General features: G+C 43.8%; 2 protein-coding genes and 1 pseudogene across 5 annotated transcripts in view; 1 reads left to right on the plus strand and 2 right to left on the minus strand.

The window, feature by feature from the left end:
* Positions 1-90: 90 nt before the first annotated feature.
* LOC134020616 (alpha-1,3-mannosyl-glycoprotein 4-beta-N-acetylglucosaminyltransferase C-like) lies at positions 91-929 on the minus strand (annotated as a pseudogene).
* A 1,856-nt stretch (positions 930-2,785) lies between these two features.
* Positions 2,786-7,832, minus strand: LOC134020953 (dickkopf-related protein 3-like). Its single transcript, XM_062461334.1, has 7 exons — positions 7,567-7,832; positions 7,011-7,127; positions 6,804-6,872; positions 5,414-5,503; positions 5,057-5,201; positions 4,373-4,523; positions 2,786-3,559 (listed from the first exon to the last, which is right to left on the minus strand). The coding sequence occupies exons 1-7, from the start codon at positions 7,750-7,752 to the stop codon at positions 3,535-3,537; spliced, it is 783 nt and encodes a 260-aa protein (XP_062317318.1). The 5' UTR covers positions 7,753-7,832; the 3' UTR covers positions 2,786-3,534.
* Positions 7,833-11,282: 3,450 nt separating this feature from the next.
* mical2b (microtubule associated monooxygenase, calponin and LIM domain containing 2b) overlaps positions 11,283-18,327 on the plus strand; it is a 35,634-nt gene continuing 28,589 nt past the window's right edge. For 2 of the 4 annotated variants that reach the window (XM_062461335.1, XM_062461337.1), the window contains exon 1: positions 11,283-11,485. The gene's annotated coding sequence lies outside the window, so the exon portion shown is untranslated. Of the gene's footprint in view, positions 11,486-13,370; positions 13,491-18,327 lie in introns of those variants that run through there. The other 2 variants (XR_009930462.1, XM_062461336.1) reach the window with 2 other exon arrangements.

Consider the following 18,327-nt stretch of genomic DNA (forward strand, 5'->3'; position numbering starts at 1 on the left):
TTAAAAATCTGCAGATATGTTTGAAACTACTACAAACAGGTCTCCTATTGAAGGAGGCTTTCCCCAGAAGTACTCATCAACAACACTGCTTTAAGCCTTAGTGGCATCATAATTCTCAAATGCATTGATGTTTGTGTGAAGTCTGGCTGGAGGATTTTCAGGCATGTCAATGGAGTTTTCCTCAAAATCATCGTCCTTCAGCTTGTTCTCTGCTACCTTATAGGAGGAGTAGTACCCCATGTGTTGGAACAGGGAGGGTTTGAAATGGATGACGTGTTTTTGGGAGATGAATGAGAAGCCAGTCACAGGGCATCTTCTGGTAGAACATACGAAGGAAGTGGGCCAATTGTGGCAGGTCCTTAGATTGGTAGAGTGTCCCAATGTATCCAAGCTTAGAGAACTCCAGCATCACCCAATAGGAACCTTCTCTTGAGGTGAACACTTTCTTCAAGGCTGTCAGGAAGTTCTTTGAGCAACGCACATCGTCCTCAAGCATCATGTAGAAATGAAAGAGGTTGGTGCAGAAATTTAGGACAAAGACGTAGTCCGTGTTTTGTTTGGAGGGGAATTGGACCCTGTCTTCCGGATCGTTGTAGTTCCTTTCAGCCCCTCCAAGGGTGGGTAGTACTGCTTAGGGGCATGAATCACCAGAAGCCTTCCTGCTATGATGTGATGAGCAAACTTCCTGGAGATTTCCTGAACAAGATTCTCACGACCGCTAAAATGCAGACAGATTCTCACACCAGGTAAGGTCAAAGTCTGCCAGGTGGACTATCACCACAATCTCCTTCAGCTCATCATAGCTGGACTTGTCAAAGATTGATTTGATAGTTTCCAGAAGATAATTCTTTTTTTTTTCTTTTGACTGATGATAACCCAATGGTAAGATATTCTGGAAACAAATTAATAGTATTATTCGTTAATTCCATTTTCAGTGTTTGTCATTTGTTTAAAGGTCTATAAAATTTGAACTACCAAGCACTCACTCTTTTAGGTGAATTGCCAAACCCACTTAATATTTTTTTTTATTGACACTTGCTTCCCAAACCTCTTATTACAAAATCATATTATAGAGTTCCTGTCAGCTTTGCTTCTGTAACTGTCTTCACTCTTCTGGGAATGGGAAGGCTTTCCAGTTTTGATTTAGCAATGCAACGTTTGACACATTTGTCCACATACTTTTGGCCTTAGAGAGAGCAGTGTGCTGGAGAGGAGAGAGCAGTGTGAATGAGAATGTTCTCAAGTTGACAATCAAGCCTCTATTTCTATGAGGAAGATAATTTCATTGTGAGAAACTTGATTCTCATAGCTTGTCCCTCAGTGTACTCCTTCTTTGTTGATGTTAAAAGCCTTAGACACCATTCATGTCTCTTCCCTTACAGAATGTCATGTACGACTTACGACTATACTAATTTATGAAGTCAATGTATCTGTGAGGCAGGAAGCTTAAATAAACCTCCATGTTTCCTTGTTCCCCTTGTATGCACTCTCTCTCATCATGACACCATGTGTAATGACTGATCCCAGTTGTAAGGACAGCTTGTTCACCTCATTATACAGTGAGCAGCCTTGAAAATAAAAAACAAGGAGCTCCGTATGAGGAACCAATGCCAATTACAGTCTTGCCTGATACACTATTGTACCCAATAATTGAATAAACATCAAATCCAACGAAATGAAGTGTAATGTTGTACATGGCCTCAGTGCTGGGGGAGATAAACTGCTGTCCTTGCAACACATATTGCATGTATCTGTCATGCAAATGCTCTCCTTAAATAAAAGGGGAAGAGACTATCATCACAGTAAGTGTATGCTTTAAGTGAAATGTACACAACAGCTGTAAATTAAAGTGCAGTATTCACACAAAAGAGCACCACAAAATCTCAAAATGAAAATGCCAAAAGAAGATGTAAGGTAGTGGATTTGTTGTTAATAGGCAAGCATGAATGCATGTGCACTCACTGCAACAGAAGGCTGAAAAACATAAACAGTTTTGCGTTTGATCTTGCTGAGAGGAACAAACCGCTCTCCCATAGGTCACATTTACATGGAAATGAGAGTATGAATAAATCCACAGCATTCATATTTTACTTGGTATTTTCAATATTTGGCTTTGAGGCATAAACATATGGAGAACAGAAATGTTTGTGTAAAAGTTGAATAAAAAAGGGAGTTGACCTTGGGTGTGTTCCAACTGTTGTCTTGTTCGCTACGACTGTTTTCTCCATGTATTTGAATATGCATGAAGGGAGTCGAGAATATTCATGTTACTTGTTTTCTCGAATCTTTTTGCTAGTCTGGATGAGGTGACAGAGGGTACTTGTAAACAATACTGCCACCCAGTGGACGTACGTAGTCCTTGTCTGTTGTCTGTGTCCTTTGGAAGTGCTGTATATCTTAAAAAAATATAGACATTCATTGAAGTTTGTGTTTCATTTATTTTGTTAAAAAAGTGGAAACAAGCTTTTTTTCCAAGTGAATACAACTCAGGACATGAATTTTCTTGACCTGACCCCAAAACTCACTAAACATGTTTGTGGGTCAAAGTATTTTAACAGGTAGATTGCGGAATCAATACTGGAGACAATGTGGTCACTTAATGGCAGATCACTCACATATTTTGGTTTGTCCCATATTTTTGGCTGATGTTCAAGCTGGCACTAAGAGTAGGCCTATATTAGGACTTGATATTGAGTTAAACATTGTCTATCTCTACCATGTTTACAAGGTAGAGATAGACAATGTTTAACTCAATATCAAGTAAATATCAAACATAGGAACTGGATACCAGAGATAAATGTTTATAAAAAATTCTCATGGTTGCAAGCGAGAAGGCAATTACAAGACGTTGGCTTCTTAGAGTCTCCCACTATGAACCAATTGTCGATATTATAAACAGCATATACGTAGGCTACAGTATGGAGAGTATCACATTCAATTTGAGATTACAGAAAAAATATGGAGAAGATTTCTGGTCAGGTGGCTGAGCGGTTAGGGAAGCGGGCTAGTAATCAGAAGGTTGCCAGTTCGATTCCTGGCCGTGCCAAATGACGTTGTGTCCTTGGGCAAGGCACTTCACCCTACTTGCCTCGGGGGTATGTCCCTGTACTTACTGTAAGTCGCTCTGGATAAGAGCGTCTGCTAAATGACGAAATGTAAATGTAAATGCGATTCACACCTGGCTACAAAGAGTCTGACAACTGAAACTATAGAAAATTAAACTGAACCCCAAAAGTGAATGTGAATAAAACGGTACCATTCTGTAATTAACAACTCCTATGTATATCCTCCAATGTGACTGATTGACCTCATGTTTTTGCATAGTAAAACTAAAAAAAGATGTATAAAAAATATTTTGACAGGCACGAGCAAACTAATTCATCATCATTTCTACTTTCTCATGCCAGTCCATTCTTTTCAGATCATCAGGAAGGTCTAAGGTAGGGGGTAACTGTTGTTTCTGGTCAGAGCAGAACCATCCAGTCTCCTGTCAGACTGTAGATTCAGACCTTCCTCTGTGACGTTGTCTCCCACCTACTTCTCACACAGAGAACCACGCCTGTTAAAATAAATCAGAAGATTTAGTGGTTGGGGGGGTTATTACATTCTAGGTGTTTTAAAGGCAGGGTAGGTAAGTTGCACGAAGCTAGCTATTTTAGCTTATTTTTGACATGATTCAAACCAAAATATCCCACCTCCTCCCTTCAAAGCCACTCCTACAAAACTACAGTAACAAGCATTGAGTGGAGGGGCAGAGTGCACGCAGGTAGGTAGACAGACAGTTAGCCCGTCCAATCAATAGTCAGGGTGCCCCTTAGTGATTGGTCATGTTTATTACAGTATTGCGACGCCCACAGATGTCAGAATGATTTCATATTACTGTCAAAACTTAAGATATATTGGTTGCTATCAAGACGTGAAGTTATTTTCGGCAAATATGACAAAAAGTGCTTCTCAACAACATTGCCTACCCTGCCTTTAATCACCCATCGCCGTTTTGGGATTTTCTTTTGAACACGTCTTCGTGTCAGTATCGTAGCCAGAATTTTGTTTTGGGGGGGTCCCATCTTAAAATGATGGGGCCACACACAAAAAAAACTTCGATGTCAACAACTCCATAATCAAGCAATCAGAAATCTGGAGGGGTCAGACCTGTAAATGAAGTGGCCTGAGCCCCCCCAGGCCCCCTTGTGGCTATGCTACTGCTTTGTGTGCCTTTTTCAAAGTGGATTTTGCGGATTATATATCCAAAGACTTCCTGAAGTGTCAGTAGTGACAAAAACAGAGGTGCCTGTTTCACTCAATCCCACTGGACCCAAGAGAAGTGAACCAAACCCTGCCATGTGGGTTGAGCTGAGCCCTGCCCCCTCACCCCTGCTGCTGGCAGTGAAGGCCGCTGACGCAGGGGCAGTGGTCACGGGGGCCGTCCTGGTCCCAGGCCAGCAGGTCCATCAGCAGGTTGGGGTGGCTGAGACACGGCTCCCCACTGCTGGGCTTGGCTGTGCACACGGGGAACAGCAGCTCTGAGACATGGGGAGGGGGGGGGAGTAGGGAGAGGTGGGGTGGAGGGAGGGAGAAGGGGAGTGAAGGAGGGAAGTGGAAGAGAGGGGGAATGGGGGAGTAAAAGAGAGTAAAGGAGAAGGTGAGAGGAAAGTGGGAGGGGAGGGACGGGGAAGGGGGAGGGGGCGAGGGGAGGGAGGTAAAATAAGTGCAAAGAGACAAAAGGAGATAGGAGAAGGGGGATGAGAGAGAGAATGGGGGGGTGGAGGGGGTGAGAGGGAGGGAGAAGGGGAAAGAGGAAAGGGGAAGTGGAGGGAGGAAGCCAGGGAGGGAGGGGGGAGGGAGGGAGATAGAATGAGACAGGAGAAGAGGGGGAGGAGGAGATGGGTAAGAGACAAGAAGGAGAGAAGAATTTAGGTTTAATTCTGACAAGATTACAGTGTCTAGCAAAGGAAAATGATTAAGTATCCCATGCAAAAGATCCTAATCAAGTAAAAGATACTTAATCAGTGTCTATGACTTTCCTTCTGTAATAGCTGGACATGTTTGACCTTACCTCTCTGGAAGGCACAACAGTGCAATGGTCTGCAGTCACTCTGGTACTGACAGATACTCCCTGCAGCGCCCCTGGTGGCGTTGACTGTGCACTGCCCCCACACACACATGCTGTCAGAGCAACACTCCTCATCTTTATTGCATGTCTAAAACACACACACACATTCACACACAAACACACACACATATATATATACACACACACACACCCACACACAAACACACACACACACACAAGTGAAAGGACAATTAGTTATCATAAATCACATTTATTACAAAAGAACCATGGCTTTATATTACATTTTCTATTGTTTCAGTATTTTTCATACAGTCCATAAATTAATCCTTAACTACCCACCATGTCGACAGCTCTACAAGGTAAACACCTAGAAGCATCTACATCATACAGGCAGTAGCTGAGGGCTCCACAGTCTTCATCCACCATGCACTCCTAGGAGAGAGACAGACCCTGCATCAGAGACCCTCCAGCAAAATGTGTGTGTGTGCGCGTGAATTTAGTAAATACATGTGCATGTTTGTGTGTGCGTACGTGTGTGTGGTTGTTTGTGTGTGTGTGAGTGGTCAAAGTTTCCTTCACAAACCAACTCACATCCATTCCAGGCCACTCCCTGTTCCTGTAGGAGCACATCCCTCTGTGATCCAGGAGTTTGGTACAGGAGGTTTGTGTGTGTGTGGCTCAGAGAGACACTGGTTCACAGAACCCACAACTGTAATTCCGGTAATAAATACCAGATGCTTTTAGCCATTTCGTTAACTCCACATAGTACTTATCTTTATATCGTCATAGAAAAATCTGACGGATTTTCCTCTGAAAATGTTTTCCCTTCTTCAAATAGGTGGTCAAAATAATTTTGAAGAATTATGAAGACAGTGATGCTTACAGCACAGTTTCAGCATAGGAAATATGTTTTCTTGAATGCATGTAAAAATTGTGTCTCTTTCCAGACAAACAGTTAAATAGTTGTAGACCCTAGTCATTCTACAGGCTGTTCCCGAGGCCTGCCTGCCTCCTCCGCATTTTTTCCAAGTCTATTAATGCAGCCACATCTGAAACGCTGCCAGGAAAGTAAAGATTAAAAAAAAACGCTGCAGTAAAAAAATAACCCTAATGGCAAAAAGGTCTGTTGAAATAATTACTTTTATACTAGTGTTCTCCTGCTGCTTAACAATGCAAAGTATAGCCTTCTAAACTTGTTAAAAAATAAATGACCTAATTCGAAACAAAAAGTGCTTCAGTCAGTCCATTCAAAGTGTTCCTTAGCTAGATCGCTTTCCTTTTTCTGCAGAAGCTGACAATTTAGGCATACTCAGACTGTTTCCACCATAACCAATGAAATCCCTTGACAGCGTTTAGTCTGCAACTGGGGCAACAGGATACTGTGTATGTGCCTCAAAACAAACAACCAATTTCCTGTTCTCTTGAATTTGAGCTTCACACAAGGAAACATTGACGGACCATTTAAGGCTTGATAAACTGTGTGTGAAATATAAACGAAGTTATACCATAGAGTAGATTGTATATAAAGACTAAATATACAGGCTATGAGTTATAGCTTACTTGTCAACAGCTATGCGGCCAACATATTGCATGGCGTTAAACTATAGCCTGTTCACTTTTGACAGTAGAAAGAAACTGCTAACGTTATGTAGGTCATAGATGGTTCCTAAACCTATAGGTTAACTATTAGAAAGGTGCTAGCTAATTCATTATGCACATTCAAACTCACGTAATCCAAATCATTCCATCTGCCATTCATCTCCATACTGGAGGTGTCCTCTGTAATACCGTCAGAATCCTACCGTACAGGAGAAAAACAAAAAACACATTTCCGTCAAACAAACTTCCATTCCCAGAATTGCATGACTACAAGAAAATACATCTAAAAGTGACATGTTGTGGTGCCAGTTGCCCATGTTGCTGGCAGAGTGAGTACCTTGCCAAACCTGTCAGTGGTGTGGTTCCCATCCCGAGAAGTGCGTAAGGTATCGTTGAGAAGTGTGCCAAGCTTTCCCAAGTCAGTCAGAGAAGACTTGGCACTCTCACTAGCCATCTATAAAAAAAATCAAAAGTTCACATAGTGACATTTTGAATAGCTTAATGTCAGGATACGTCTACAAACTCACTCCTCTGTGTATCGCAGCTGTAGAACTGCAATAGGCTATATTTGGACATGGACATACACCACTCTACAACGACACATCGTTAGATTTGTACCAATATTATCATTCGAATTAAAAACAAAAAATTCAAGGAATGTACAAAAGAAACAATTTAGTCTGTAAAACTAAAGAAGAGAGAAAAATCTCAACAATCTAAAAATATGAACAATCTACAAATAGGTCTGGTCTATTTCAAATGAACAGATTAGAGTCTCCCAACAGTAGGCTACAGAATATTAGCTTTTAAACTGTGGCAGGAGCTGATAAGTGCCTGCAGAGTTGCAAATGTAGGCCTACAACGTATTCCAAAATCGGTATGGGAATATGGACCTGATCCACGGCTTCCGCTAGAATGAACTGCGTGTCTCCCATTAACATCTCCACCTCGCGGAACATCTCATTCAGACTCGTGTGCCCCCTTTCCAGTGAGTCATCTAAGGCTTCTCCGATAGTAAGCAGGTACTGCCTCGAGCTTCCAAAAAGTAAACAAAAAGAGAGTAGCGACATGAGCTCCATAGTCGTGATCGGGAGGCTGACTGACCAGAGAGATCCAGCTGCAAGCGCTCTGCTCTCACCGTTTGACTGAACACCGGGCAGCACGCCGACATAGCTCGCGCACGCAGCTGCAGTAACTGGATAAGTTTTATTTGGAAAGTCTGACGGGTGAAAAAAAAAAAACAATTTAGACAAATACCGGCATTGTTAGTATGTCCCTACAATTACTTTTCAAATAATGTGTGTAGATCACAAAGCAAGACATTTGCTCTGCAAACTCTCTGCAGACTCTGCATTGTTGTAATTGTATTTTATAACTACACTTTTACACTTATTGTAATTATCATCGACAATAGTACTCTTACATGGGGGGTGCATTTCAGGGCAGGGCCAAACACAGCCCTGCCCTGAAATGCACCCCCAATGTAATTTCTGTTCTGTATAGAATCAGAATTTGGTTTATTCGCCATGTAGGTTTACACAAACACGGAATTTACTGTGGCAGGAAGGTGCAAACAATAAACATATAAAGATCTTAAATTAAGTAAAAAAGTACAATAGTCTAAATAATTCTAAGAACTAAACAATCTAAAATATATAACAATTTAGAGTATAAAATGTATATAGAAACAAAAATATGAATATAATAATATGAATAAGAGTATGAATATAAGAATATGAATGGGCAGCATGAATGGGCAACATAGTGCAAATGAGAATTCAAGGTGGCTTGTGCATAGTGCAATAGGTGTCGGATGGACTTGTAATATTTAAATATCAGTGGTAGTCCTTGGCCTTGTTGAAGAGGCCAGTAGCAGATGGGAAGAAACTGTTCTTATGGCGTAAGGTTTTGGTCCTGATGGACCGCAGCCTTCTGCCGGAGGGGAGTGGCTGAAACAGAGAGTGTCCAGGGTGGGAGGAGTCAGCCACAATCTTCCTCGCACTCCTCAGGGTCCTCGAGGTGTGCAGGTCCTCGAGGTGTGCAGGTCCTCGAGGGTAGGCAGATTGCAGCTGATCACCTTCTAAGCAGTGGACTCAATGAACTCAATGATGGCTGTGTAGAAGTGCACCATCAAGTGCACCATCATTGTCTTTGGCAGGTTGAATTTCTTCAGCTGCCGTAGGAAATACATCCTCTGTTTTGCTTTCTTGGTGAGGGAGCTGATGTTCAGTTCCCACTTGAAGTCCTGGGAGAGGATGGTGCCCAGGAAGCGGAAGGACTCCACAGTGTTGACTGGCACAGGGTGATGGGGGTGAGTGGAGCGGTATTCTTCCTGAAGTCCACAACCATCTCCACCGTCTTAAGAGCATTGACCTCTAAGTTGTTCTGCCTACACCATGTCACCAGGTTGTCAGCTTCCCACCTATAGTCAGACTCGCCAGAGATGAGCCCAATGAGGGTGGTGTCGTCCGCAAACTTCAAGAGTTTGACGGACTGATGACTGGAGGTGCAGCTGTTGGTGTACAGGGATGGAATATATACCAGCATCAAATGATTCTTACCATATATTGAGGGGACTAGTATGAGTAACCAGAGTATGTTTCATGCATGTGACACTTTCTTAGTCAACGTCAGCAGGGGATGCGTTTTGTGGCAAGACGAAATACAGCCCTGACCTGAAATGCATCCCCCATGTAATTTCTGTTCTGTATATCCCAGCATCTAATTATTTTCACAATACATAAAAGGGACTATAGTATGAGTAACCAGAGTAGGTTTCATGCATGTGACACTTTCCTACTCAAAGTTAGCAGGGGGTGTATTGCATTTATCAAATGGGAAACAAGGCCTTCCCTGAAATGCACCCCCCATGTAATGTATGTTCTGTATATCCAAGCATCAAATGATTCTTACTGTACATTGATGGACTAGTATGAGTAACCAGAGTAAGTTTCATGTAGGCATGTGAATCCATTTTCAGGACAGCTGATATTCTGGATCAGAAGGCTGTTGTTTCCGACCTGTCTGAGTAGCCTCCCCGACGCGCAAGCTAACTGCAACTGCATGGCTTTGGAAGAAGAGCCATGTGAAATACTGCTAAACAAAAGACATTTCCTTTGGTAATTATAGCTAGGGTATATTTCCTCCGAATGCGATGTCGTTGGGTAAGAAGGTATTGTTCGCGTTTGTTACTATAGGCTACTTTTTGAATTACTAGTTTTAAGGATTTGTGTTGAGAAGAACATCAGCTATTTACACAAATAACCAATGTTATTCTCTTCTATTCTCTTAACAAAAAATTGCAACTTGAGACAGCTCTCTCCCCCCCCCCCCCTCTCTGTTTGGTTGCGATATCAAGACGAAATCTTTCACTTTTTGATTGGAGTGGTTTGTGCGCGTGCTCCCGTAAGGGGGTGCTTTTCAGGGTGGGAGTGCATCTGGGGTAGCCTGGTCCTAACCAGACTCTCGTACATTGCATTTGTACAGAGAGTCTGGCCTTGCTCCATTGACAAGCGTTGACTTCCTTGTAGTCGGGTACTCTGATCTGCTATAACCAATCGCTAGCGTTCGCCTTAGCCAATTCCTTCACCACTACTGTAACAGAGCTAGGTGCCGTAGCAGGAAAATCAAACTGTTCCCGAACCCCGTGGGGAGGAGGGCCACAACATCATGGCCACCAACAAAACTCAACAAAACTTGTTCTTGCTCCGGCTTTAGCTGTTGGATATTTGGCAGCGTTGCCACAACGGACCGAATGGCTTTGCTCGCATCTTTCTCCGCCGCCATTACGGAACTACAACACAAACTAGCGCACAACATCAACGTCATCGTTCTCAGCCACTCCCTCTGTTCGCTGATTCGCCGGTAGAAAATCAACCTGAAAAATCTGACTTACGTACCTCATGGCCAGACCTATGTACAGAAGCAAAAATAAAATTGAGCGGAAGTACGTAGGAGGGCAGAGCCAGGCTACATCTGGGGCACAACCGAGGTAGAACCACAGATGGTTCTGCATCCTGGTCAGCAGATGGCACTGTTGTCTACGATTCTAGATGCTCAACTATTCAATACTATTCTTACAGTGTGATGAAGAGCCTAAACCTGAAAATCCAAAGTGTGTGTTCACTTGAATTGTGATTCCAGAGTGAAATGCCAAAAACCGCCCCCTCTCTTTGTGAATATAGCTATGGCCTAAAGTTTACGTGGGATTGGCTGAACGGTCAGCGCTTTCTCTCTCTCTCTTTCTCTCTCTCTTTCTTTCTTTCTTTCTTCTCTCTCTCTCTCTCTCTCTCTCTCTCTCTCTCTCTCTCTCTCTCTCTCTCTCTCTTTCTCCTGCTCATTAACACGCCGTTATCAAATCATTGAGGAGCAAACAATTTAATCGTGATAGTTGTTGAAATTATTCTTATGCTCTTTATTGAATCCTGTTCTCCTCTCATTAATAACATGCCTTTCTAATATCTTGATTATAACTTTTAATAGCCAAAAAATGGTTGACAGTAAATCCCTTTCGTCGATTATATATTTATGATGGGGTCATGTTGAGCGTATCGTTTAACTTCCCATTGGACGTCATTAACAAAGCACCGCCTTGTCAGACACCAGCCGCGGCTCCCGTTTGCTTCTATAAGAGAACTGCATCGATCGGTCTTGACGCAAGCATAGCGGTCGCTTGCTAACCATTAACGCAGTTTTAATTGTGCAATTAACAATTTGTAACGTATGCGGAAGACATAAAAAAAACCTGGATTAAACGAAAAAGATACAATTTCGACTGCTGTCATTTTCAGAAGTTACAACTGACACTCAAGTGTAAGTACATTTTGACAGGCTGTTTTTCATTGAGCATGAGTATACGACTGACCGATTAAGTGGAATGTTATATGAGGAACTTAGTTAGTAATGAAGCAAACTGCAGCAAATTCATACTTTTACCCATCATTCATAACTAACCCTCAAATTGCATTGTTCTTTATTGTGTACCAATGAAATAATTATCCAATACTCAGCAGATGATTTCGGGTTAGATACTTTTTCGGTTTCACGCCGTGGTCTTTGTCGTATAGGCTACAGTTTAAAGCGACGTGAGAAAACATCAGAGGCATTTGGCGCAAAGGCAACAGTTGAAAGTTATCCGTGACTGAATTGAAAATGACAGGAAATATCATAGAACACAACAAAAAATAGAATTCGTCAATTTTTCAGTTGAAGACATCTAATGCAAAAACCTAGCAGGCTACGAGTTACCAGTCAATTGGATATAGCCTAGACAGATTGCAATATTAACTATATAGTACTATTACATAGTACATATGATATGACATAGTACCTATAACTCTAAGGTGAAAGTAGTTATCGTACTGATGCTGAATCACTCTTGCTTTTCCTGTTCATGAGGAGAATTTGAGGAAGTAAAAAACTGGTCCTGCATTAGATTCAAAATAAGTGTGATGCTACAGGTGGTTCATTTGTGATTAACCACCTCAAAGGTAAACATAATATGTCAAGAATTTGTGTGTGTGTTCACAAATTATATTTCAAAAGGCCTGATACCGCTGACTGTAAGGAATTTAATTAGGACCTGGATGCTACACAATGACAGTTTAGCAGTTATTTCTGACCGAGTCCCCTGTTGGCACGTTTCACCCCTGGTTTAGGATGGTAATCTTCATGCGGGCTTTTACATTTAATAATAATTTTCTTGTTGCCCTTGTGGCAAGAAACACAGTTACACAAGCTGAGACTTCCTGGAATAAGTCAGTGACTTATAAGGCTGTGCCCTGGCTATCAGCATGCAGCCCTGGGCCTAAAATACACAGGGGGGTGTCACCATCTGACCGGAGGGGCTTCTGTCCGTATCAGAGGAAGCAGACCGGCCAGGCCAGGCCAGGCCAGGGGAGCAGCACTCAGTTGGGCTCTGTTCAGCCCTGTAGCCCCCTGAATCCTCCAGACAAGCTCTTCCCACCTGGAACGGCTTGGATCTGACACAACACTTGACGTGGCAAGACACACCCTGCAACAAGGGAAATGGACACCTCTAGAATCCATCTAAGGAGATGTGTGGTTTCTCTGTTTTGCCAAACGATCTGTTTCAGTATGTGTTAGCCCAACGAACACATGCCTATACCCATACATGCACACTAGAGTAGTCAGTCATACACTGGGTGAGGGACTTTTTTCCTTTTACAGTAACATTCCCCCTCCTTTGATTGCCTTTTGTGAGCAATGTCTAGTCCTCGAAGTCTTACCGACCTTCGGACCTGTTTTCTACAGGTTGCAGACACCCTTTATGTCCTTATTAGTAAACAGCCAGGCAGGTAGGAGATAAGACCTCTGGCTGGAGTAAAAACCCTTTTTTCATCTACCACCTGCAGCTCTGATTGGTTCGTTCTTTAAGACGATTTACTTTAAGTTCCTGCTTATATACTGTGCATGTTTATATTGACAACTGGTCCCACAATCGGACAGGCGCATTCCTGGAGTCAACAGCTTTCCATGTACTACGGTGTGTGTGTGTGATTGATCCAGAGCTGGTGTGTACTGCAGACACCCTTGCTACAATGTATATTATGATTGAAATGGCAGTTTGTTTCATCGTGTGATGAGCTGCTCAGTGCAATAAGATGATTTATCACTCTGTAAGTGACCCGCAGCCTGGTCCTCTTTTTCATGTCCCAGCTGGAGGCGTAGGCTACACAGGCAAGATTGTCGTTACCCAGCTCTCCACATCACACGCTGGGCACCCTGAGGTCATGGACGGCGTTGTCCTTATATTCACCGTTTTCACTGATGAGATAGAGACCCACTTTTAATACCGGTAAACATCCGTTGCTACCATTAACACTTAAGTTTCTGTTTCTTTTGACATTTGTTTCTGTTGGCACAGGGTTCTGTTGGCACAGGGGCATGGAGTTTGATTTGATAGTTGGTTTTGGTGACCTTGAGGTTGGTACGAGTGATTTTCATACATTTGAATTGCATATATGAATGTGTGTGTGTGTGTGTGTGTGTTACTTGGACGTTATTCAACAGGTGAGAGGGCCACACTGTCCTCTTTGCTTCTTCCTCTGTTCTCTGTGACCTGTCTCCACCTTCACTTCCTCTTCCTCCAGTCTACCTTTCACTTCCTCCTCCTCTCCCCTTCCCTTACTTCTGCTCCTTATCACCCTCCTCCTCCTCTCTACCTGGCCGATTCAACAATTGATAGACTTCATCTCTGAAATCTGATCATGTATGTTTTATTTAAGTTTGCATATTACTTCCGAAACAGGCACATAGTTCTCTAGGGCCTGGGTGGGTAAAACAAACACACCTAAGGTAAATTATGCTATCATATGAGTCGACTCTGGTGGGAGTTTACTAGCTGTCGTCTGTCAGGGTCGTATGATTCGTCATCCCTGTCCCCCCTTTTGCTGGAGAGTGGAACATGCCAGGAGGATCGCATGTTCGATCGGCTCTGGAACCTGATACTCGTTTATTCATCTCAGCAGCCTGTCAGTAACCCAAGCTGTTGTCCTGTCCTGGCTCCTCCACATTGTGTCCGCTGAAGGATGGAGCGGAGTGGATTCAGGAGTCCTGGTAGCCTTGTCTGAAACCTTCAGTCTTAAAGCATGGTGTCTGATGGCACAGTAAATGAGGTGACTCGGCAAGCAGGAAATGTTTTCCACATCATAGTAATATCTGAAGACCTGCCTGGCTCCAGAAAGGGATGTCAGGTCACTTATCTTGAAACTCCTTCTTTTGGAGGATGCTTATTGGTGGGTTGTAATTGTCGGGTTGCAGGCCCCTCCCTGCTCTCACCAAATACACTTCCTGTTCCTTCCTGGCGGCCGACTCTCCATTAATCTCTCTGCCCTACTGGTTAATGTGAGGCACTGTCCGAATACTTCCAGAATCCTTCCTCCCTCCCTGGTTCCTTCCTTCCTCTTCTTTTCATGTAATATACTGCACTTCCCTGAGCTCCTACAACGTGCAGGAGTGCATCCTGCACACACACACTCATGTGCACGCACACTCTTTAACGGTTATGTTGGCTGAGCTGGTGTGCTGTAGAATTAATGATGGGTGTGTGTTGGCAGGGTTGATGTCTTCTAAATATTGAATTGAATAACCCTCCAGGGTTTAGACCAAACTCCAGGGACGTTCCAACTGCCTGTGTGGCTGGTGTGTGACCTACATTGGCAGTCATCAAGACCAGCGTTTCAGACTTTGGAGGGTTGGGATGCTGGACATGGACTATGCTCAGTCTTCATGGAGTCATGCCAGACTGTAGCCAGATAGACATCAGTTTATTTGAGTCCATGAGGAATCCTCTAATCATTTAGTCTGTTAATAGCTCACTTTCGGATATGTGTGAGAAAGAGACACACACACAGTCTCTATGTCTCTGGCTCTCTATCTTTCCGGGTCTCTCTCTCTCTCTGAGGCTTTTTCTGTGTGTGGTGTGTGGTGTGCGTGCTAGCAACCAGTCTGCCTGCAAAGTCCATATTTCAGATCTCTGAAATTCCTCTGGTAGATATTTCCTGCTGAAGGGGGAAACCAAACAGAACTGGAGTCAATCAGCCTCACATTTTACTTCCTGTTCCTCACCACACAAACACTCACACACTCTCTCACTCGCCGCAAAACTCGAGTCTGTCGGACTCTGCTCTCCATCTGCAGGAATGTGCTTCGTGCTGCTTCTAGGACTGTGGTAGCTCTCCTAGCTAAAGCCAAAGTTAGCCCTCAGTTCAAAGGCAAACTCAAATTACGTAGTGGGTAACTACTTCTACCCACTCCATGGTTTGAGATAATGTCCCTGGCAGTAGAGGATGTGTGCGTGTGGTGTTTTTGCAATCAATAGGGCTTATTCTTGAGGCTGGTTATAGGTTGGGTGGAGGCTAGGTGGAGACGGGGTTTAAGCAGATGACGCTGTTGTAATGCTGGGTACTGGTTAGAGGCTGATTGGAGGCAGGGTTGAGGCTGATTTGAGGATGATTGGAGGCTGGGTCTTTGAAGTGGTCCTCAGAGGAGATCCTGGCACAGCATCTGTGTTACCAGGCACTGGTCACTCAGCTTTGATCTGGCTCTCACAATCTCTCACTGTATGCACTCCCTCCCTCCCTCTCTCGCTCTGACTCTCCCTCCTGCACTGGTCTTAAAACAGCACAAGCTGACTGATATGTTCTCTTCATCCACTACGTCAATGTTGTCAGAACACTCAGGAGCCAGGATGTAGCCAGCTAGCCGCTTACCACCGCAGACACACATGCACACATACTTACACATACAGTGCATACCAAGACCCAAGACAACAGTTTTTCTTTTTTGAATGGTAGTCTTCTAGTCGTCAAGGAAACCTTTAGACCGGGTGTTTGAACAGCAGGTTCCCGGTTGAGGTAACCCACACCTGCTCTGTCTGTCCCTTAGCTCTGACTTGACTTATCCTCAACGCTCCACATCTCTTTCCATACCTGCCATACACGCCTGGATCAAATCGAATACAACTTTATTTGTATTGCCCTTTTTACAAGCAGTGTCACAAATGTCTTCACATTTACCCACAGTTTGCTTCTCAATAGTGAGAGGTTCAGGTGTTGTGCTTTTTTTAAATGTAGCTTTCATGAGTTGTGTGCAAAGTATTGTAGCCCCAGACCGGCCATGGCACCAGCCTGCTGTGGACGATTCTGGAAGAATTTGAGTTCTAATTATGTAGTTCAGAGCTGTTTTTGAGGTTCTGAAATCTTGGCTTCATCTCTCTACTGCTTGAGGGAGTATTTGGACAACTGTAGGGAAGGACTTAGCTTCAAAGTCTGACTGCTCGCTGTGTGCTGTAATTCTGCTCTCTGCTACAAAACAGGGTTAGAGTGACTGTAGTCACCAGACAGACACAACCTCATACAAGCTAGCATTTAATAGCAGCATGTATGCTAGACTGGAGTGAACCTACAAAACGGTACAGTATCTCCAGGAACAAGCTTGGACAGCCCAGTCTAAGATGCTTGTTTAGAGTAATAGATGGGTATTCCTGTATGCAAGGTGTTCAGTGCAAATACTTGGTCAAACTGTCTTCTGTCTCCATGTCTAGTGTGCGCTCTTGAGCTGAGCTCGTACGACACAGAGAGCTCCAGATTCTGAGTGTGTTATCTTGACAGCCTCTTCCTCTGTGACATTCCCACAATGCACTCTGCTGTTATATATAGCTTAACAGCCATGAACTTTCCCATACCACAAGTGTGTGCGTTTGTTTGTGTGTGTGTGAACTAGTCTTCTAGCCATCAAGGAAACCTTTAGACCGGGTGTTTGAACAGCAGAGTCCCTGTTGAGGTAACCCACACCTGCTCTGTCTGTCCCTTAGCTCTGACTTGACTTATCCTGCGTGGGCTTGTATGTGTATCCATATGTGTAGAAATCCAGTATAGACGTGTGAGAATTGGGGAACCAAGACCAAACCATCACACTGTCACAAATGTCATCTCAGTAACCAAGAAGAACATCGCGTTCCCCGTGCACTGTCTTTGAGATGGGACTGTTGGGATTCCAATTATTGTTTCCAGTTAAAAATGTGCATGATTTGTTTTTTTCCTCACTCGCCAGTTGAACAACAGAAGAAGGACCATCTTAAAACGTCTGCCTGTCTATTTGCCATCAGAGATGTTTGCACTGAAGGAGAGAGGAGGAGAAAACCAAAGAGAGAGGGGAGAGAAGAGTAGCCAGCAGGAGGAAAGCAGGAGAGGAAGAGGGGAGCAAAGAGAGAGAGAGGGGGACAGGAGAAGATGGCGGATGGTAATAAGAGGTGGCAAAGGAGAGGGAAGTGGGTGGAGAGTAGGGAGGGGAGGAAGGATAGGAGGGATGAAAGGAAAGAATGGTGAGAGATATGGGGAGAGGCTCCATAGAAGTGGAGTGTAGAGGGAAAGGGTTGCAGAGGGCAGAGTGTGTGTGGGTGGGGGTGGGGGTGGTGGGGGGACAGTACAGGCAGACCCTTGCCAGTTCTGACACCAGTTCATGTTGCATTCTACTGCACACGGAAGCTGGACACACTGATTCTGACGTGGAAGAAGATCCTGTTCCAGGCCTCATCATGGAAACAGACTAAAACTCCGTCCTGCTGCAGGTGTCTGCTGGGTGACTGACTCTTAACCCTGACTCCCGACTCTGACTGACTCTGACTCCTAACTCTGTGTCTCGACCAGCCCTACTGTACAGCCGGGGTCTCAATCAGCTGTTTTGGCCGGCCCATTCTCCCCCTGATCGCTGCAGACTAAGCTGTTTAAACCATGTTTCCCCGTGACTGCTCTGTGGAAAGTTTTCATGTGCACACTTTGTCATAATCCTATCAAGGCCCCTGTGTGTGTGGGGAATGGAAGGAAGGTGAGGGGAGGTGAGGGGAGGACAAATCTCTCCTCACACAGTCAGTTGACAGTCTGTTCAAGTCTCTCTCTCCCTTTCTTCCTCCTATGCCCCCGTGTGTTTCCTAAAGCCCATGTTATGTGGATGCCACACATTTAGAATGCCATCTCTGTTTTGTTTTGATTTGAATTACATGTTTAGAACATAACACAGCATGCTTCTCTCTCTGTTCTTGCTGCAGAGTCATGGATGTTTATTTGATATACAACAACCAAGCTCATTGTGTGAAATGTCTGAGTTGAAAGAAGTAACAAAGCACATAGTTA

Source organism: Osmerus eperlanus, chromosome 5, assembly GCF_963692335.1.
Source record: "Osmerus eperlanus chromosome 5, fOsmEpe2.1, whole genome shotgun sequence".
In the NCBI taxonomy this organism is placed as follows: Eukaryota; Metazoa; Chordata; class Actinopteri; order Osmeriformes; family Osmeridae; genus Osmerus; species Osmerus eperlanus.